This window comes from Callithrix jacchus, chromosome 8, assembly GCF_049354715.1.
Source record: "Callithrix jacchus isolate 240 chromosome 8, calJac240_pri, whole genome shotgun sequence".
Taxonomy (NCBI): domain Eukaryota; kingdom Metazoa; phylum Chordata; class Mammalia; order Primates; family Cebidae; genus Callithrix; species Callithrix jacchus.
In genome coordinates this window covers 10,164,031-10,186,750 of record NC_133509.1, presented here as the reverse complement: position 1 = coordinate 10,186,750, position 22,720 = coordinate 10,164,031, and the positions used below count along the sequence as shown (strand labels likewise).

General features: G+C 49.0%; 1 protein-coding gene across 5 annotated transcripts in view; it reads left to right on the top strand.

Moving 5' to 3' along the window:
• The window catches only part of CA12 (carbonic anhydrase 12), a 58,816-nt gene that overhangs the window by 13,769 nt on the left and 22,327 nt on the right, over nt 1–22,720 (top strand). For all 5 annotated transcript variants that reach the window (XM_035258774.3, XM_035258772.3, XM_035258771.3 and 2 more), the window contains exons 3-4: nt 20,675–20,854; nt 21,756–21,898. In XM_035258774.3, coding sequence (XP_035114665.1) covers nt 20,675–20,854; nt 21,756–21,898 — 323 coding nt within the window. The remainder of the gene's footprint in view (nt 1–20,674; nt 20,855–21,755; nt 21,899–22,720) is intronic.

The following is a 22,720-nucleotide window of genomic DNA, read 5'->3' as shown; positions in this document are numbered from 1 at the left end:
CCAGACTTCCAGGGGCCATACCACCAGGCCAAGGAAGAGAGGTAGCACCTGCTATAGTCAAAGGTCCTATTTTTTTGGTTCTAAGATGTCCACTTTCCCCACATTTTAGCATCTCTGAAATTGGGATAGATCTTGTTATCAATGGCATCGAGAAGCAGTGAAATACGGTAGCTATTCCACAAATACAGAAAAGCGCCATGTCAGAAAGGGGCTGAAATGGTTAATTTCAACAATACTGAAAACAGTGGAGGCAAATGGTATAAAATTCATGGCCAGTGTGCGCTGGGTCTGATGTAGCGCATGGGTACGATGGGGAATCCCGTCACATCTTGACCTGTAGCTTTTTCCAGCCTGCAGCTAATTCACAGTTCACATACGCTTTTCGGTGGTATTGTGTCTTTATCACTAGAATGTGAAACAAAATAATGTAGGCACTAGTTTTTTTAGTTTATATGAGTATTCATATAAGGAGCAAACTTTCCAGTCACCTGACAAGCATTCAATTTATGCCAACCAGGAAGGAACAAATACTAGCTTGAGTCTACAAAGGTTGACTCAGAGCTGGTATAACTCCAAATACATGGAGCAAAACCGGAAGTTGAGCCTCCTGACCCCTGCCCAGTGCCCTTTCCTGGTCCTTTGATAGATGCTCGTTTTATGCCAGGCACTGTGTGCCCTGCACTACACATCATGCCGTTGAGGAAATGCAGGGATTTTTTTTTTAAAGAGTAAAGAGCATAGATTTGCCAGAAATAAATTGTGCCAAATTCACTTGTTTTTCTTATCCCTCATCAGAATCAAAAGCTTAGCAGTCAAAGAAAACACAAGAGACTGAATCCCTGTTAACATAAATAAATATTTTACACTGTTGTGACATGCTCATGGGAAATGTGGATCAAAGACCGGTGTGGCCGGGTAAGGTGGCTTATGCCTGTAATCTCAGAACTTCGGGAGGCTGAAGTGAGAGGATCACTTGAGTCTAGGCAGTCGAGGCTGCAGCGAGCTGTGATTGTGCCACTGCCCTCAACCCCAGCAACAGGGAGAGACCCTGTCCCAAAACAAGCAAATACCAGTGCAGTTGCTAGGAAAACAGCACAGAATCCAGCCACCGTGGCTGTCAGCAGCATGGAGTTGAAAGAGGTGCAGGGGCTCCTCCGGGAACAATCTGAAGCAGTGCCCTCAGGAACACTTCTTAGGAAGAGGAAGGGGAATGGAAGGAGTGTGGTGATTAGCATTGGACAGGACCATATTGGGAGGGAGAACACAAGGGAGAGTCAAGCACAGTGAAGAGGCATGCCAGAGAAGCGCCAGGATGATGGGCCAGGACTGCAGGGCCGGGGCAGCGAGCCCTGATCCAGTGAGCAGACAGCATATCAGAGCAGCACACCGCCAGGCAGGAGCCCACACTGCAAAGACGGATGGACAGGCGCGCTCACACCCCGCATCTGTGTATCCATCTTCATCTGTGTATCTGCCTTCTTAGATGTGTCTGTACTCACACTCACAGCTCCATCTCCTCTACAGTTCACTAGGACCCAGCCTCTCAGCTGGCTGCTGAGTTATTCATACGAGCATTTATAGCTCACGGCTTGGAACCGTGCTCAGGTGAAATCTTAAAGAGATTCCTCATGGCAGTTTCCTAAGAGTCTCCCACTGTTTTTTTTTTTTTTTTAAGAGACTGAGTTTCACTGTTTCACTCTGTTGCCCAGGCAGGTTTCAAACTCCTGGGCTCAAGTGACCTACCTGCCTTGACCTCCCAAAGTGAAGTGCTGTGATTGTGAGTTACCGTCCCTGGCCAAGTCTCCCACTCTTGATAAGCCTTTTAGCGGAATGCTTACCTTGTACCTCAGCAAGGATGAAGCAGGGGGTGTCCCGTCACTGAGTCCGACTGCATCTGCACGGTGTCTGCTCAGAAAACTTGGTATGCCCTGGTAAAAAGTTGAGAATGTTTCCTGCCACATAACTGCCCCATGATGGCATGGGTACGTCTTGGGTTAACGAGCAAGTGTTTGATTTCCTGCAAAGGCTTGTTATCACATCAAACGATCACTGCTAAATTGTTTTGTCTACGGTGGTTTTTGAGCTTGAGCCCACTGCATGCACAGCAGTGTTCTTGGACCTCCAAGAGGAACAGGGGGAGAGCAAGGAGCCACTTCTACCCTCAAGAAGACTTATCTAGAAGGAGGGTGTGTTTGCACAGCCTAGGGGGTCACCGTCCTCTCAGGGGCTGCACAGGCAGATGGATGCATACAGCCTGGCCCAGGGGAGGGGCCCAGGAAACACTTTGATGAATGAGGAAAGAATGGGTTATTTGTCTGTTTATTTTTGGCTCTGGGACTCAGGGGAGGCAGCAGAGAGAAGGTGACATTGATCTGGGATGGTCGGATGTCAGAGGTAAAACCAGCCTGAAAGGAAATGCCACATCACCATGTGTATCTCATTAGAAGTAAAAGGAGACAGGTAGGAAACCTTAGATTTGCTTTTGGTGAAGTGAAAGGGAGAAGTCGCTCTGAAAGGTTGGAAACCAGCCCCTAAGAAAAAAAGAATTGAGACCAATCAGCTTAGGAGACCTGGGACCCAGAGTGCCTGAGAGTCTACCTTATCGAGATACTGCTCTTACGCTGTGGCAGTGATTCCTCACAGCACCCGGTGAGATAGATACTGCCACTTCCACTTTGTATGTGAAGCCCAGAGAAGCAAAGAAATGTGCCCAGGTCACATGGCTAGTTGGTGGCAGAGCTGCGATTGGCAGGTCGGTCAAATGCCGCCAAAACCCTCAGCCTTCCCACTGTACTTCACACATCTCTAGAGAAGAGACAGAAGTAGCCAGGACAAAGGTCTTCAGGTTCAAAAAGAACAATGAAAAAGCAAAGCGTGTGTGTGTGTGTGTGTGTGTGTGTGTGTGTGTTTTCCTGAGATGGAGTCTCGCTCTGTCACCCAGGCTGGAGTGCAGTGGCTTGATCTTGGCTCACTGCAGCCTCAGTCTCCCAGGTTCAAGCAATTCTCCTGCCTCATCCTCCCGGGTAGCTAGGATTACAGGCACCCGCCACCACACCCAGCTAACTTTTTGTATTTTTAGTATAGACAGGGTTTCACCATGTTGGCCAGGCTGGTCTCGAACTCCTGAACTCAAGTGATCCACCTGTCTTGGCCTCCCCAAGTGCTGGGATTACAGGCGTGAGCCACCATGCGCGACCTGTGGGTTTCTTACTATAGGGGAAAACTTTAAATAATAACAAGAATGCTACAGGTTAGATATCAGAAAGAACTTCATTATTCTGAAAGCTGATATGTGAAACATTGAGCCAGCATCAGGTCAACATTCAGGAGCCAGTCAACCTTCACTTCAGTTCAGGTTCCATCCTGGGGAACTGCAGGAAGTTCCTGCCTTTTATCACATCTCCTCTTTGGGTAATTTCCAGATTCTCCAGGGATTGTTCACAAAGTCACAAAGTGCTGCTTCTCCACTCCCTCCAGCTCTGGACCATTGCCCAGGGCTCATTTGATGGTCACCTCTCACCACCTCATAGCCATTGCTACTGCCCAGGCTCTGGACCCTCCAAACAGCATTGAGAGGCTGCTGTCGTGGAGAATGTGAACCATCATGGTTCAGAGCTCAGCCTCGCTACTCACTGGCCATATTGGTCAGTCCTTCTGGGCCTCGGAACCCTTGTCCATTAAATGGAACACAATCTCTGTATCATACCATTGTTGTGCAGATTGAAATCATTAACCGATATTAAGCTATAGAATGGCACAAACTGTGGCCTATGGGTCAAATCCGGCCCAACATCTGTTTTATAAATCAATTTCCTTGGAACACAGCTATGTTCATTTGTTTGCATATAATCTGTGGCCGCTTTTGGGCTACAAACAGCAGAGCTGGGTAGTAGTAACAGAGACCACAGGGCCTGCAACGCCTCAAAAACTTACTCTCTGGCCTTGTGCAGAAAACGTTAGCCAAGCCCTGATATAAAAAGGTGCCTGGCACATAGAAAGTGCTCATTAAATAGTAGCTTAAACAAAGAAAAGGGAAAAAAAAACCTCACTAGGTCTTGGAGTTTAGCAAAATTTGATTGAGATCCTGTGAGGACTGCTTAGACAATAACCTAAAAGGAACATCTAACAGCTGTTTCTGCAATCAGTGCTCCCTGAGGGTGGTGACCACGTCCTGCCTCCTCAGTGACGGGAGATGCTGCCATCATGCTGTGTCCCATGGACTGTGTCTCATGCACTGGAGTCCCCCCTGACTGTTCTCCCTCCACTCTTTCCTGTCCCAGAGAATGACTGACAGGGAGAGCAGCTAGCTCCTTCAAGATCAGCCTCCTCTGTGAGGCATGCTCCTGATGTCCTACTGGGACAATCCCGATAGTCCAGGCTTGGCCTTCCAGTCTCTTCCCTATAGACATTTTGGGCAGGATAATTCTCTGCTGTGCAGGACTGTCCTGCACCATCCCTGGCCTCTGCTTGCTAGGAGCTAGTGGCACCCTCAAGTTGTGACAGCCAAAAATGTCGCCAGACATTGCCAGCGTCCCCTGAAGGGCAAAATCACCCCGGCTGAAAATCACCGGCTTAGTGAACAATAACGTCACAGGTGGGGCAACAATGAACCCGTCTAGGACAGTTTAACTTCATACTTAGAAAAACAGTGTTCTTTGCAAGGGCAGAAACCTGCTAAAGATGCATCCAGTTTGTGGGCCGGGCGCGGTGGCTCATGCCTGTAATCCCAGCACTTTGGGAGGCCGAGGCGGGTGGATTGTGAGGTCAAGAGATCGAGACCATCCTGGTCAACATGGTGAAACCCCGTCTCTACTAAAAATACAAAAATTAGCTGGGCATGGTGGTGTGTGCCTGTAATCCAAGCTACTCGTGAGGCTGAGGCAGGAGAATTGCCTGAACCCAGGAGGCGGAGGTTGCGGTGAGCCGAGATCGCGCCATTGCACTCCGGCCTGGGTAACAAGAGCGAAACTCGGTCTCAAAAAAAAAAAAAGATGCATCCAGTTTGTATTACTAGATCATCAAACAGAGACGGAGCATCTCAGCCCAAAGCAGCAGCATCTGGACTGCTCCCGCGGGGGCTACACTTCCACTGACCAATATGTGCCTGCCTCACATCTGTGTAGCTAAGAGGGTCTATCAAAGTGCTGCCCTCCACAGCACAGAGAGGGCCTCGCTCAGAGTGTGGAAGATGCTTATGAATCCCCCCCGTTGGCCCCATGCCAGTTTTCCAGCTTTACTGTATTTACATCTGACACCACCTCCAGCGTCAGGAAGAAATTATTGGCAGCTTTAAAATAATAGTTTATTGGCTGGGCATGGTGGCTCATGCCTGTAATTCCAGCACTTTGGGAGGCTGAGGTGGGCGGATTACGAGGTCAAGAGATCGAGACCATCCTGGCCAACATGGTGAAACCTTGTCTCTTCTAAAAATACAAATATTAGCTGGGCGTGGTGGAGCACACCTGTTACTCCAGCTACTCGGGAGGCTGAGGCAGGAGAATTGCTTGAACCCGGGAGGTGGAGGTTGCAGTGAGCTGAGATCGCACCACTGCGCCCCAGTCTGGGCGACAGAGTGAGATTCAGTCTCAAAAAAAGAAAAAGGGCTGGTCACAGGGAACCAGAGCCTTTACCTTCAATGGGCTGGTAGGTGAAGGGGAGGTAGACATATAAGCAGATAATTGCAATGAAGGACATTAAGTGCTATGATGACACGTGCTAGTGTTGTGGAACACAGAAGGGACAAATAACCTCAATTCCGGGGCACGTGTGGCTGTCAGCAAAAGTCTGCCTGAGGAGCTGATTCTGGACACAAACAGGAGTTAGCAGGACAAGAATATGTGCATGGGTGGTGTGTGTTTGAGGGACAAGGATGGCATCCCACTGCAGGCAACAGAGGCCCTAGAAAGCAGCTGACAGCACGTGGCGCAATGAGAGAATCAGCAGCCTGGTGTTTGAGGGGTGAGGCTGGGGACAGTTCTCCGTGGGTCTCTCATGTTTCAGCACATCTGTGAAGAGGCACTAGACAGGCTTTGTTCCAGACTTGCTTTTAAAGGATGTTTATATAACAGTCTTAGATGATAGTGACAATATCTCCCTGCAGGGCAAGGAGCAGATTTGTTTGCTGTCAGTACACTACATGTCTCCTTTCAGGGGCAAATGTTGGACAGGTTTGCTAGCCGCCCCCTTGAAAAGATTGAGATTTCCCAAGCCTTGCGTTCCTCAGCCATGATGCTGAGCACTTTGCATGTGCCAGCGTCACTTGATCTGCATCTCATTCTGTGAAATTGGGGCTGGGGAAACAGGTGCAAATGTTATTCTGGCTACTGCTGTGAGTATTAAACTGTCCTTCGTCTCTGACCCAGGCAGCTCATGTCTTCTGCCAATATCCATGAAACCGGCAAACTAACTTGTTAGCTTGCAGGCAGGATAAAAGCTCTGACCCTCCACACTTTTTGACAGGCGGTGAGTGGGATTGCAAGGGTCTTGTGTGCTACATTACAGAGCTTGAGATTTATCTCAAGGAGCCACTGAAGAATTTTCAGCAGAGAACTATCTGGATCTTGTGTGCACTGTTGTGGAGAGTGGAGAGCGGGAGGGTGAGCCTGGGGAAACACAGCCAATGAGGGGTTCAGCTGCAGGTTAATCGGTCTGAACAAGGGCTGTGCCAGCTGGGAGAGTGAAGGCCAAGTTTAAAACAAACTTCATGCTAACCTTGAGAGCATTTTTTTTTTCTGATCCAGGATTCAATCCAGATAGCATTTATTTGTGGTATCTCTTTAGACCTTTTATGCCCTTAACATTTCTGAAGCATGTAGAACAGACCTTGTGAATGACCCTCAATTTTGAGCATTTCTCATTATGGGAGTGAGGTTGTGTGTGTGTGTGTGTGTGTGTGTGTGTGTGTGTGCGTACATGGTTAGGGTTAGGGTACATATACATATACACAGAGCACGAGAGAGAAAGCAAGTGTGCCAAATGTTAACAGCTGGTGATTCTAGGTGACGGCTGGAAGTGGGGGTTGAACGAGAGGAGATGAAAGAGTCAGTTGTGCTTGCCAGGCATTTGGTGTGGTGGGTGGTATCATCAGCTGAGATAAAGAGCTGGAGGGAGCTTTGGAGGGAGGAAGGGGGAGGAAAAGATGGTGAGTTTGGTTATTTTAAAAAATGATTTGCTTGCCTATCTGACTTCCCTTCCAGCCACGTCTGGTTTCAGGATCCCAAGGATTATCCAGAGGGGGTGCCCAGCAGGCAGGTGGTCTGGAGCTCGGAAAAAACCTGGGCAGGGGCAGAGCTATCATTGAAGCCATGGGAGGGGACAGCTTCACCTCAGGGAAGTGTCTGTGAGGAGGAGAAGGGGCCAACAACAAAACCACGTGACAGCTGGCATTAAGGGGCGAGTGGCCACAGAGATCTGAGAGGGGACAGAGAAATGGGAGGACAGTTTAACAAAGCAGCATCCCCAGAAAGAGGGTTCAGAAATCCAGGGTTGGGGGTTAGTGCCACCAGGGTCAAGGGCTACATGACTCTCAACGGCCAAAGAGTCTGTGGACTCAGTGGGACGTGCATGTGGAAGAGCAGGGAGGTCTTCACAGATGTGGGCATGCACACAGTTCTTTGAAGATGCTGGGCTAAGGAGACGAGAGCCATCGGGTCAGGGCGAAAGAGATACTCGCATGAGGAAACAGACATTGGATGTCCACAGCCGAGAATCAGTTCAAGGTCACATTCAATTTAGATACCCCAATGTTCCCCGGCCTCTTGTCTCAATGCCAAATCAAGTCATGGCTTCTCACCTACCGCTTCACACTGTTCACAAAGATGAGTGCTAGGAAGGCAGGTTGGGAGAGGGAGCATGTGTTCTTTTTGTTTTGTTTTGTTTTTTGTCAGCCAGTGGAGACAGCTGTACCCATGATGAAAAGCACCTGTGACATTTTCAGGTCTCTCTCTGCCAGGAAAGGAGCCTGTCACAAAAGCAGCCTCTGCCCACAGTACTTGCTCTCCCACTGGTTAGTGCCAGGCAACATTGCTACCTCACCTGTGTGGAATATGGCTTTATGATCATGAGCATTTGAAGTTTTCTCTTTTCACTCAACAGCTGGTCACAAATAATAGCCTCGTTGACCCCAGGCCCTCATTTTCTGGAAACCGGGCTGTATTTTCTCCATCTTTCTTTCCTTCCTGCTGCCTCACAGCACTCTGCACAGCTTATTTCCTGAAACTCAAGCAGGAGAAACACCAACGTTTTATTTCCGTCAATAACTATTTTATGCAAGAGAATTCGTAGCCATTTAACCAGAGTCAAATATTGAAACTACAATAAAATACAATCCTACAAATGAATAACCAAATTGCGGTATATCCATAGACTGGGATATTACTGAATCATAAAAAGGCAGGAAGTTCCTTTTGATTCCATAGAAAGGAATGCTACAACATTGATGAACCTTAAAAACATTATGCTAGATGAAAGAAGCCACCTGCAACTGACCACGTATTGTGTGATTCTGTTTATGTGAACTATCCTGAAGAGGCAAATCCATGGAGGGAGAGAGCAGGTTATTGGTTGCCAGATGCTGAGAGCAGGGAGAGAGGGAAGTGATGACTGCACAGGTGTGAGGTTTCCTGTGGGATAATGAAATGTTCTGGGTCTAAGCTGGGGTGACAGTTGCACGATATTGTGAATATACTAAGTTGTACCAGTGGTAGTTTTATGTTCTATGTATTTTACCACAATAAAAAGGTAATTTTTTAAAAAAAGCAACTTCACCCTGAGACCAGAGAGAAAAAGGCCCTGGCTCTACCCACAAGAACCACAAGGCCTTCAACATGATGAGGCTTTCACAGCAGCTCTTCTCCACTTTGGCTGCACATTAGAATCATGTGAGCAGTTTTAAAAAAAAAATAATTAATTCGGCCGGGCGTGGTGGCTCATGCCTGTAATCACAGCACCCAAGGTGGGTGGATCACGAGGTCAAGAGATCGAGACCATCCTGGCCAACATGGTGAAACCCCGTCTCTACTAACAATACTAAAATTAGCTGGGCATGGTGGCGTGTGCCTGTAATCCCAGCTACTCAGGAGGCTGAGGCAGGAGAATTGCCTGAACCCAGGAGGCGGAGGTTGTGGTGAGCCGAGATCGCGCCATTGCACTCCAGCCTGGGTAACAAGAGCGAAACTCCGCCTCAAAAAAAAAAAAAAATTTTTAATTCTATTGTTTTAGAATTTAGAACTTAAATTTAGGCCTTTTATGCCCTCAGCATTTCTGAAACATGTAGCACAGACCTTGTGAATGTCCCTCAATTTTGATTTGTTAAATACTTAAGTTCTGGGATACACACACAGGACGTGCAGGTTTGTTGCATAGGTATACATGTGCCATGGTGGGTCTCTGCACCCATCAAAATCATCTACATTAGCTGTTTCTCCTAATACTCTCCTTCCCTAGGCCCCACCCCCCAACAGGCCCCGGCGTGGGATGTTCCCCTCCCTGTGTCCATGTGTTCTCATTGTTCAGCTCCCACTTACCAGTGAGAACACGCGGTGTCTGGTTTTGTGTTCCTGTGTTTGCTGAGAATGATGGTTTCCAGCTTGCTTCATTCATGTCTCTGCAAAGGGCATGAGCTCATCCTATTTTATGGCTGCTATGGACAGTTTTTTAAGGCCCCTCCACCATACCACCAAGACCAGTTAATCCAGATCTCAGGGACTGGGGCTGGGAGCAAAATCAGGAGCTCTTGGAGATTCCAGCGTGTAGCTGTGGTTGAGAAATATGGCTCTAGGCTAGGGGTTCTCCACATGTGGTTCCCGGACCCAGCAGCATCAGCATTACCTGGGAATTGTTAGAAATGCAGATTCTGGAGCTCCATCCGGGAAGTACTGAATCAGAAGCTCAGAGACCCCAGCAGTCTGTGTGGAAACAAGCCCTCTAGGAGATTCTGATGTGCACTGCAGTTCTGGCAACCACTATTCTGAGTCTAGGCCAAGTAAACTACAGAGTTTTTCCCAACCAGTTAGTATTCACTGAGCGTCCGCCATGAGTTTGGTTCCATGAAGGCTGCCGTGAAAATAAAAAGAACTATCCCAGCTCCTCTCAAGCATCTGGCGACTTAGATTCTTGGAAAAGAAATGGTGCATTAGGATGAGATGAGCTTTTTATGGCCGCACAATATTCCGTTGTATGTCTGTGCCGCATTTTGTTCATCCATTCGTCTGTCAATGGACAACTGACTCATTTCCACCTTTTGGCTAATATGAACGATGCTGCTATGGATGCGGGTATCTGAGTCCCTGCTTTTAATACGTTGGGATCTATATCTATGATTAGAATTACTGGATCAGACCAGGCGTGTTGGCTCCTGCCTGTAATTCCAGCACTTCGGGAGGTCAAGGTGGGTGGATCACTTGAGGTCAGAAGATCGAAACCAGTGAAACCCCATCTGTATTAAAAATACAAAAATTAGGCAGGTGTGATGGTGTGCGTCTGTAATCTCAGCTACTTGGGAGGCTGAGGCATGAGAATCACATGAACCCGGGAGGCTGAGGCATGGGAATCACATGAACCCAGGAGGCAGAGGTTGCAGTGAGCTGAGATCACACCACTGCATTCCAGCCTGGGCAACACAGTAAGAGACTCTGTCTCGAAAAAGAAAAAAGAATTGCTGGATTATATGGTAATTCTATTTTAACATTTTAAGGTGCCACCAAACTATGTGATATTCCCACCAACAATGAATGTTTGGGATGATGAAAAAGGTTTGCTATGTATATTTTAGTACAACTTTTAAAAAGAGATGAAGCCATGTAAACAGGGTTAGAAAAGGAAGTTATGTTTCTCCTGGTCAACACTGAAGGAAAATTACTTCAAACACCATATTTCATCATGTAAATGTTATGCGTATAACAGTGTATTAGAAAGGTAGGACCTGCAGTCCTTTCTATTCGGAGATGGTTACCACGGGTCCTTGCCTGAGCCTGGAGTCCCCTATTTTGAATATTGTGTTTTAGAAGGATAGAGCAGGATGTCTTTCGAGGGTGGTGGCTTCGGGGCTCTGCTGTGGACTTAGCACTGTCACATCCAGCACGATTCCTTCCGTGATTGAGGCCAGGAAGATGAAGGAGGATAACATGGTGAGGACTGATCGGGGACTCAGGCCTGGCTAGTTTTCATGATATGGAAACCTATCATGACCTGTTAGCAGGTCAGCAGTTTGTTTAACTTAGATCGAGAACCATTCGATGAATGCTTCAGCGTGCCAGGCTTGGTAGCAGGAGCCGGGCATACACACTGCAGAAAGCGAGCTGACAGTCTAGTGCAGCGCGTCTCGGCCTCAGCCCGCAGTAGCGCCATTGCCTGGCAGCCTTGTCCGGTGGCAGATGCTGGGCACCACCCCCAGAGGGTCCAGTTCGGTAGGCCTGGGGTGGGGCCCGTGACTCCGCATTTTGAATGGGATCCTAGGCAGTGATGATGATGCTTGTCTGGAGCCAAACTCTGAGAACCACTGACCTTTTGGGGTGGAAGGCAGACGACATTATGTTGATCAGTGCAGCTGCTGCGAGGAACGAGAACCGCAAAGGCTGTATAGGAGCACAGAAGGGGGAACCCTTTGCCCTGCCTCAGTGGGTGAGAGGGTGTTTCAGGAAGATGTGAAGCTGCTTGGTGTGTCTTCAGGATGCAAGCAGCTCATCGCTGCTGGAATGAAAAGGAGAGCTGGGAGCAGACCCAGAGAAGCCCAGAGAGGTGAGCAGAGCCTGTCCACGGTGAACATACTCTAAGGCCACAGATCATGAGAACCTTAGACGGGGGACAGAAATGGAGAAGCAAAAGCAAACAGATCATCATCACCTTTTACCTTTGGCAGCCTGGAAACCCCACCCGCCTCCCTGTAATAAAGCTCGCCTCCAGAAAGCACCCGATGCAGGCCTTGACACCATTGTGTAAATGACCGTGGAGCCTTTTTGTCCCCGCCCCATCCCCCACCCAGCACTATTAGATGGGGATTATTGGCTGGGTGGAGGAGAAGGACTTCCGGAGGGCAGGTGGAGGGCTGAGTCGGCAGCCGCAGCCTGACGGTTCACTTCTCGCCTCCAGCCTGCACTCCTGGCCCCAACCACCATGGCTGCATGGGAGATGATTCCCATTTCTCTGTGTTATAAGAGACGGGGTCATCCATCAGTCCTGCTCCTGTGGCTAGAGCCACAGAGAACACAGCTAAGCCACAGGACTCAGAGGGAACAGCAGCCTTCATGTCCTCTCTAAATCCATCTGGAAACCAGACACATCCTCAGGAAGGTGTCTGCATGTAGAAGACCCTTTTGTTTTTTAAGAGATGGGGTCTTGCTATGTTGCCCAGGCTGGTCTCAAACTCCTGGGCTCAACTGATCCTCCTGCCTCCCCAAGAGGGGGCTTCAGGGGCTTTTACCAAGCCCAAGTCTCAACCCTCCTTCTCCACATGATCCAAACAGAAATTGAAATAATAAAGACAAAAGTTTGATACAAAGTGTGGATTAAAGCATCTTTAGAAAATGTGTTTATTTTTATTGACATATTTTTATTGATATAGATTTTACATTATAGAATGTAAAATCCAAGGAGAAAGAGTGGGCCTGGCCAGGCATGGTGGCTCATGCCTGTAATCCCAGCACTTTGGGAGGCTAAGGAAGGAGGATCATGATGTCAAGAGATCAAGACCATCCTGGCCAACATGGTGAAACCCCGTCTCTGCTAAAAATACAAAACTTAGCTGGGAGTGGTGACATGCGCCTGTAGTCCCAGCTACTGGGGAGGCTGAGGCAGGAGAATCACTTAAACCTGGGAGGTGGAGGTTGCAGTGAGCTGAGATCGCACCACTGCACTCCAGCCTGGAGACAGAGTGAGCCTTCATCTCAAAAAAAAAAAAAAAAAAATTGGCCTGCTATGGCAGTCCAGCTTTGAGCTTTATTTATACTAAGTATCCCTGACCCTCTAGACCTCCCTCACTGTCCCAGCACCACCTGTGATTCAGGGGAACATTGACAAAGGAAAAAGGCTAACACCGGTTTGATTCCTTGCCCTCTGTTTGTACATAATAAAATCATAAGATCTCATTGATCAATTATTAACCCGTGCCCCGGTCACCTCCTTTCCTTCGGCGCAGGACATTGGTCTTTATGACTGTGCCTCTCCACCTACCAGGCAGGAAAACAGGCAGAATCCAGCAGGTTGTGGCCTTTTGTGGGGGGGGGTCAGCCTCTTACCAAGGTGGATGCTGTGGGAACGTCACACTGTTGACTGGCTGAACCCACAGGGTTTTTATGAGAAGCCACAGATATTTTAATCAGCTTCAGATGTGAACTGCAGGATCTATAAATGTCTTTTAAACATGTTTTTAAAATGTAGCTTCTAGGCTGGGTGTGGTGGTTCACGCCTGTAATCCTAGCACTTTGGGATGCCAAGGCAGGATGATCAGTTCAGCCTGGTAGTTTGAGACCAGCCTGGGCAACATAGCAAGACCCCATCTCTTAAAAAAAAAAAAAAGTGTCTTCTACACGCTGACACCATCCTGAGGATGTCTGGTTTCCAGATGAATTTAGAGGAGACATGAAGGCTGCTGTCCCCTCTGAGTCCCGTGGCTTAGCTGTGTTCTCTGTGGCTCTAGCCACAGGAGCGGGACTGTTAGATGACCCACAGAGAGAGATGGGTACTAGCCTCCCAGCAGGCAGGCCTTCTAACAGATAGAGGAAAGAACATGAGCAGGTGTCAAATGATCCCAGCTCAGCCTTGGCACAGGGCAGGACCCAGACCTGGCAAAGGGAGTCCGGATGGATCCCATGCTCTTTCTGAGTCAATGCATCACACATCCCGGGAATATTCCAGCTCTCTACTGCAGCAGCAGGGCCTCTGAGCTTGCTGGGCCCTCTCTCATGAATGCCATTCCTCAGGTTTCACTCATGCTTGCTTCTACCCCTCCTTTAAATCTCAGCTTTGAAGACACCTACTCCAGGAAGCCTGCCTGCACCATCCGCTTAACAGGGATCCCTCCATTTTTCTGCTGCAGCCCTTGTTTAATTCCTTTGCAGCACTGATTACAGAGTGCAATTGTTTCCTTTGTGCATTGCTTTACTTGTGACTTATTATCAGTCTCTTACACTGGACTATGAGTGCTGCAAGGTCAGAGACTAGAGCTGTTTTGTTCTCCATTGCATCTTCGGCACCTAGTGCAGTGCCTGACACATCCTAGACACATTTGTTGAAGAAATGAATTAATTAACTTCAAAATTAAATTGCACAGGCCGGGTGCAGTGGCTCATGCCTGTTATCCCAGGATTTTGGGAGACCGAGGCGGGTGGATCACAAGGTCAGGAGTTTGAGACCAGCCTGACCAACCGGGTGAAACCTCGTCTCTAGTAAAAACACAAAAATTAGCCGGGCATGGTGGGGCGCACCTGTAATCCCAGCTACTCAGGAGGCTGAGGCAGGAGAAGCACTTGAACCTGGGTGGTGGAGGTTGCAGTGAGCTGAGATTGCGCCACTGCACTCCAGCCTGGGCGACAGAGCAAGACCCAGTCTCAAAAACAAAAACAGAAACAGAAACAAGAAACAAAACCCTTTGCATTATCCTCACCTTACCATAACCACCACACATACACTCTTCTCTCATCCCTTTGCGGGTGAATTTCTGAAATGAGCTTAAGAAACCCTCCATATCCATTCAAGGATGCCTTCAGACATGGAGAGGGATAGGACATAAAGTTCTGGTCTTCCAAAGGTCTTTGAAACCCACAGTCTGAATTCTAGTCTGGAATAGGCTTCTGACAAGGCTGGCTATAGCAGTCACAGGTGAGACAGGCTAATGATCGTCACTGTGCTTGCTGGTGTGCACGACCCGAGTAGGCTGGCCAAGAAGTTCGAGCCAGGGATGAGGAAGCACTGGGGGAGCTTTGGCAGGACCTGAGCTGGACTTTGGAGACTGGATGAAATTTAGAAAGGTGCAGAGGAAGGAAGAGGGCATTTGAGTGGATTTTTTCACGTGAGCATGTGTGAAGGCAGGTTAGCATAACCTCTCCTTAGGCTCGGGGAGCTGGCCAGACCATGGGGCAGGCTAGGGCAGGATGTCAGGGCCTTTGAAGACTTTGGTTGGGGCACTTCAAGGCCATTAAAAACAGCTAGGCTCTGCTTTGTCTTGTCGGGGCGGGGCAGGACGTGCTCGGGAGAAAGGGAGTGTACGGATGGGTGTGGGGTGGTGCCACCCAAGCCAGGCTATGGCAAGATGGATCTGGTTACTGCAGGAGAGCCAGCCTGGCAGTGTAACAAGGAGGGCTGGGGCTGGTCGTCTGTGGGAAGCTTTTGCAATGCAACATGGTGAGGGCCTAACCCATGGAAAGTTGGGAGTTCATGACCCACTAAGGGCAAAGGATGGACCAAGCTGGCTCTGAGATATTGAGCTTGGAGGAGGGGGCCCAGGTGTTCTCTGATGAGGCATTCCACCATCAAGTAATGCAGGCCATAACACATCCTCTAATTGCAATATGTGGACTGTATTTGAACCCTGAATTTTACAAACCGTTAAAAAGTTATGACGTATGGCCAAGCGTGGTGGCTCACATCTGTAATCCCAGCGCTTTGGGAGGCCGAAGCGGGCAGATCACAAGGTGAAGAGATCAAGAGCATCCTGGCCAACATAGTGAAACCCCATCTCTACTAAAAATACAAAAATTAGCTGGGCATGGTGGCACGCACCTGTAGTCCCAGCTACTCAGAAGGCTGAGGGAGGAGAATCACATGAACCTGGGAGGCGGAGGTTGCGGTGAGCTGAGATCGCGTCACTGCACTCCAGCCTGGCGACAGATCGACTCCTTTTCAAAAAAAAAGTTACGACCTATTTGGAAAAATTTAAATTCTCACTGGATTTGATAATCTTAAGATACTGATTGTTAACTTTCTAGGTGTAGTCAGATAATGTGGTTTTAGAGCCCTTATGTTTGAGAGAAACATACTGAAATACGTACAGATGAAATCTATCTGGATTTGTTTCCCAGTTATCCAGGTAGATAAGGGGATGGGCTTAGCATAGATGAGGCAGGACTAGCCGTGAACTGTAGACGGTCCAAGCTGGGTGATGTAGGGTTCATTTCACTCCTGTCTCAACTGTTGTATATACCTTTGAAATTTTCTGTAAAAACATCTGGCCCTTGAATAATACAGGCCCTATCCTGGGCCTCATAATTCCTAATCAGAAATCACCAGAGGCATTTTGAGCTGTGCCCTGTTAATCTCTTGTTACCTTTCAAAACAGGAATTCTGGCCACTTTTGTTTTGCCTAGAGCAGGAACAATTCATAGACAGGAAAGAAATATGCCTTGGTTTTACCTAGAAAAACAAACCGTGAGAGGCACATAATCCTCCTGTGTCACAGGCATGGGAGGAATCCAGCTAGAGAAGCAAAGTCAAAACTCAGAAGAGCAAAGGCAAATTTTTACGGTAGCTGGAAATAAATGCTTCTTTTAGAAGAGTCATTCCCGCTGGAGGATTTCCGGCTGCGGAGCACTTGACACGAGTGTGAAAGCTGAGACTGACCCGAAAAATTGCAGCCCAGGGTGTAGTGGCCAGTATGAGGCCAGCACTATGCAGCCACATGTCACAGCTCAGGGAACAGAAAGGGCTGCTGTCGTCACCTCTGATATTGGTTGTCCCGGCGTCCACCCTCATGGCACCTCTGTCTCTTACACGTCCCAAAAGACAGTAGGCTGCTCTGACAGTGTCCCCAGCTGTGCGAGGCTGGGACAAACACTAGCCATTCCATGCTGGGGGAGGGGCCTAGGAATGTCCTTGGCTGGCCATCTCCCAGGGCAGAATCGGATTTCAGTTTCAATGGGTGGCCCCACACAGAACCCATCTGCACAAAGGTAAGCTAGAAAGCTAGGAGGGTACGCTTTGAACCTGGGCAAGTGATCTCACCTTTCCCCTCTTTTTTGAAGAGAAGAAATATACAAGGGAATTAAGGCAGTTGCACACTTTCTCGGGAAAGGAACAAACATGAAACAGGTGTTGGGAATCCAGCGTAGGACTCCAGCTTACGATCCTCATCACCTGTTTCATGCTTGTTCCTTTCCCGAGGCAATCCTAAGCTGGATGCTCAACACCTGTTTGAGGCACTGTGGGAAGTCCAGGGATGGATGAGCGATGGTCTTTGCCTTCAAGGAGAGCAATAGGAGGCAGGAAGTTTCAGGTGCTCAAAACCTCCTAGATAAATGCTGAAGGACACAGAAGTCCTGTGAGCCAAGCAAGGTAACTGTTACTTAGCCAAAGTCAAACTTTGGGCAAATCACTTAAATCTCCATTTTTTACCTATAAAATAGTACAATTCTTGCCTTGTTTACCCCATAAGGTTACAGAGTTACAAGGATCAAAGCTACTACCAGAAAATAACAATGATGAGGAGAAGGAGGAGGCAGAGACAGGCTTTCTGACCTTGCTGCCCTACAGATCTGTGACTGGCGCTTAAGGACAAGCTCCTCTGTGGTTGGCAGCCAGGACCGGGGCAGGTTCCTGATGTAGATGGCTGTCTGCTCCCAGCCAGTCCTGGAGCACTGGTGCCGTGTACCCTCATTCCTGAAGCTGGTTCCCCTGGGCACCTCGTCACATGCCCAGGAGCTGCCTTGCCGTGAGCAGTCTCTCCGACTCATTCAAACTTGCCTGACAGATGGTAAAGGTGATTAGTTCTAGCATTTTTTTTTTTTTTTTAAGACGAAGTCTTACTCTGTTGCCAGACTGGAATGCAGTGGCATGATCTCGGCTAACTGCAACCTCCACCTCCCAGGTTCAAGCGATCCTCCTGCCTCAGCCTCCCAAGTAGCTGGGACTACAGGTGTGCCCCACCACGCCCAGCTAGTTTTTTTATATTTCAGTAGAGACAGAGTTTCAACACGTTGGCTAGGATGGTCTCAATCTCCTGACCTCATGATCTGCCCACCTCAGTCTCCCAAAGTGCTAGGTTTACAGGCGTGAGCCACTATGCGCAGCCCCTAGTATTCTTAATGAATATCAGAGCTTAAGAGCCAGAAGAAACCTTCCAAAACATAGTATCCACACGTATCCATCCCACCACCCAACCTCCACTGTTTGTACGAAGGGCAATGGAGGCTCCAGCAGGGAACGACCCACTGAGGTGTTGGCCCAGCTGATGCTGGAATCTCCTTCTCTGGACCCCCCCGATCCAACATAGCTGCTTCTCTTTCCAAGAAAGGTTTTGCCAACACCAACTCTATTGCCTTTAATATCCTTAGTCTTTCCTGCCCCAAGTACCTCATTTGGTCCTAACTTCCAAAAAAGAGTATTTAGGGCAAGAGAAAAAGGACACATTCCCCGTCACACTTTCCCAAGCCCTCTTTTTTTCGTTCATTCTCTGGGAGAATGTTTCCTAAATGCCCATGAGGCATGTGACCTTACAACATGGGACACAGATGAAAATAAGGGGTACCTGTCTTCTAGAGGCTCTTGTTTATCACCAAAATGCCCTCTTGACGAAATCTTTTGAACTTGCACCAGGGGAAAAGCAAGCCCTTCTAATGCAGCTCCCTTTAGTCACGTGCGCAAGGAGAAAGCTTCTCACGGCTGCATTCTTTACTTCCTGAGCTGTTCTCATTCATGCCCGGCTGGCAGCTTCCGCCCTGCTGGCTGTGGGCCCAGGCAGTGATGTGAGCACAGAAAAGGCTGGCGGCCTCACTTAGGGAGTCTTACCCTGTGCTGTGCCTCTTCCTGACCCCGGGGGTCTGTATGAGGCCGCATAGTTGCTTCATTCTGCCCCCTGCTACCCCTTGGTGTAGTTGAGTTGCTCTGGGGCCTTGAAAATAAGAATAGTAGCCAGGCGCGGTGGTTCACACCTGTAATGCCAGCACTTTGGGAGACCAAGGCAGGCGGATCACCTGAGGTTGGGAGTTCGAGGCCAGCCTGACCAACATGGAGAAACGTGTTTCTACTAATACAAAATTAGCTGGGCGTGGTGGTGTGTGCCTGTAGTCCCAGCTACTCAGGAGGTTGAGGCAGGAGACTCGCTCGAACCCAGGAGGCAGAGGTTGCAGTAAGCTGAGATAGCACCATTGCACTCCAGCCTGGGCAACAAGAATGGAACTCCATCTTAAAAAAAAAAAAAAAGAAAGAAAATAAGAATAGTATAGCTCCGTGGCGACTCTGGTATGCCCCAGGGAGAAGACTGGTGTCCAGTGAAAGGCTGGACTGGAGGTTCTGCATTTCCATCATGCTCTGACATTTCTGAGAATGCGTAGCTGAAGGTTGACAGCCTGAAAAATCAGCAGGGTTCCAATGTGTGTGTCTGGACCTCGAAGTAAGAACTAAGCCTGGGACCAACGCCTCGTAGCGTTTTAAATGAACCTGGGTACCAAGTATTACTTCTGATTCTTCCCACTCTCAGATAAGGTCCCCTAGTTAGAGAAAATGATGTAGAGGGTTCTGTGGGGTGAATATAACATTTACACTCCTGCGAAACAGTGCGGTAGTCTACAGAAGAATTCCCAGAAGAGGTGGTGTTCCTTTCCCCCTTTATTTAATCCCCTTCCTTGTGTCAAAATACTGATGAATAGACCCCAGATGGCAAAGCTGGACCCTCAACTCTGATGGGGCCCACCGGACCCCCTGGGTCTACCCTAAGGAGTCAAGACATGCCAATTCTTGGCTTTTCTAGAAAAACCTTGGCCTGAAATGTTTAATTACCATGGAGATAATCTTTTAAACATAGATTTACATTCTTTAAAGAGCACATAAGATGTTTATTTTCGTTTCCAGCGGAGGAACTGCTATCTGGTAGTTAGGAAGAAGCTTGAGCCCTGAAGGAATTTCTTTTTTTAAAGTCTGTTCCTCTTCACTGATAGTGTATCAATTATATTATAATAATTAGTTTATAGTGTGGTCATATTTCCACCCACCTCCCCGGCCTAAACCCTGCGCTTCACTCCGTGACTCCAGGCCTGTAATTATCCGACATTTTTCAAGCCTCCCTATCAGTTTGGGTTCTATACTTACTCTACATGTGAGTATCAAGAGTCAGTGTCCTCAGGGGTTTCTCATCAGGAAGGTCATACTGGCAAAACCAGCAGCTGCAAAGACCTATTTAGGTTGGTGCAAAAGTAATTACGGGTTTTGCAAGAAAGGAATGGCAAAAACCGCAATTACTTTTGCACCAACATAACACTTGGCACTGTGGTTAGTAAGATGCTAATTTTTCCCGCCTGAGGTGGCCTGGCAAATTTGCTAGATTCTCCCCTGCTAGAAGGCCAGCTTGGATGAGCAGGGGCTCTGCTGCATAAAACCCGGCAGCTCCAAGACCCAGGGTGATTCCTGGCTCATGATAGGGGCTCACTAAGCAAATCCCGAACTGCTGAGAGTCAACAGGTCTTCGCGTGTGTGTCAAGAACAATGTACAAAATAAAGCAGAGTCCGGTGGGCTCCCAGCTCTGGCCTGAGCAGCTCTAGTCCTCGTTCCCCACATCACTTAAGAGCAGCTGGTCCTGAGTGGTTGCTGGGCCTGATTCTGGAGGCCGAGACTGTGGGCCTTGAAGATTTACCTCTGGGGGTTCAGAAAAGAGGGGAAAAGGAGTAATTGTATCGAACAGAGAATTAGAAGGTAAGGAAAAACCCTTTGTGAGAAACTCACTAAATCTTGAGCTTGGATCTCTGTGTTCAGGTCCTGATGGGGAGAACAGCTGGTCCAAGAAGTACCCATCGTGTGGGGGCCTGTTGCAGTCCCCCATAGACCTGCACAGCGACATCCTTCAGTATGATGCCAGCCTCACACCCCTCACGTTCCAAGGCTACAATCTGTCTGCCAACGAGCAATTTCTCCTGACCAACAATGGCCATTCAGGTGAGGGGGAGGCCTCGGAGACCCAGGTCTGAGCCTCCTTCGGCTTCCAGGCCTGCCCTTTTCCATCTGGCAGGAAGGGGTTCTGCCAAGGCACCCAGCAGAAGGGACAGGGCGGGAGCGCCTTTGAGAGATCCCTGGAGCCCTCTCTCCAGGGGATGCTGGAAGCCCTGGGCTCCCATGGTCCTGCCAGGGCTGCGCTTCCCAGAAGCAGCACATCTCTCGGGATGGGGCAGGAGACAAGCTGAGCCCGGTGGTTCTCTGGCTGTGCAGCTGGAGTGAATTCCAGACCATCATAAACAACTCAAGGAACCACACAGTTTTGGGGGGTGGGGGGGCACCCAGGCTTTGGAGTCAGACCAACCTGGACTTGAACCCTGGCTTGACTGCTTATGAGCCAAGAGACTCTAGGTGAGAATTTTAGCCTCCTTCAGCTTCCATCTGGAAATGGACATGTTGATGGGTACCATGAAGACTGGAGATTATGTATGTTGGGGCCTGGCATATAGGGTGAAGTAAATGCTTCATAAATAGCAGTTCTCATTGTTGTTATGTAATTCTAAAGCTTGGAAGGTACTTCACTAAAGGTTCCAGGTGGCTGATCCATCATGGAATAAATAAACACCCATCCATTGTTCTAGGGTTAGTGTTTCTGGCATCATTTTCCAAGGGGAACCAAGAAGGTGCCGGTGCCACCGGAGTTGCTTTGGGGAAAAGGGGACACTCTCAGGGAAAGAGCCTGACCTTGAGGTTGTATCTCTGCTCTGCACCTCGCCCCACCCACCTATCTCTCTGAGTTCCGGGGTGGTGGGGGCAGGGATGGAGGGAGCGTTGCCTGCATGACTGCTCTCTGATAGCGCACAGCTGGCCAGGGCTCTGAAGGCTGCTCCTCCACTCCCCACAGTGAAGCTGACCCTGCCCTCAGACATGCACATCCAGGGGCTCCAGTCTCGCTACAGTGCCATACAGCTGCACCTGCACTGGGGGAACCCAAAAGACCCGCACGGTTCCGAGCACACCATCAGCGGAGAGCACTTTGCCGCCGAGGTAAGTAGGGCTGCCAGTTTGGCAGAGGCTGCCCTGCAGTGGGTGGTGTGGCACCCTCTCCACCTGGCTGCTGTGCAGATAACATCAGAGCATGGGACAGGCTGCCTTCAGGCTCTCTGCCCCACCTCTGGCCCTGGCACAGGGGTGTGCAGCCACTCCACCAGCTCATCTGCATATCCTGGTCCCTTGCTTCTCCTAAACATGCTGAGTTTGTCTCTGTGACTTTTACTGAGTGATGATGCCAGGGAGGCCGTGTTCCCAGCTTTTAGACATTGACTTCTTGTCTGTGCACACAAAAATCTCCTGCTGACTCACACTGGGCTCATTGCTCCCCAGAACTTCTCAGCCTTTCTTCCTGTGTCATGCTCTCTGCATCTTGTTGATGCTATCTTTCCTTTCTCTGATTTTGGGTTGTGTTTAGAACACGGGGACATGGTCTAGGGCCACTCTCCTACCTGTTACAAGTCTAGGGATGCCTGGCCATCCAACGTGCAGGACATCATGGCAAGCAGACTCAGGAGGGATGGGATGTCAGCCAGCACAGCATCTTGGCATGTCACCTTGAAGTGCTATTGCAAAATGCCAGAAGAAAATTAGAGGAAGGCAGAGCATTTGTCCCTATGCAATTGTGGGATGGGGGGGGCAAGGAGGGGGTTGAGATGCTCCATTCTGGCACTCCCATAGCCCTGAAGTGGGGGTGTGGCTCTGAATATTTACAGGGAAATACAAGGAGGTAAAGGCTGCTGACTGATCAGCCAGGGGAGTCCATGGCAAATACTGATGTGACCATTCCCTGCCTTTCACGACTGCTGAACTGCTTAA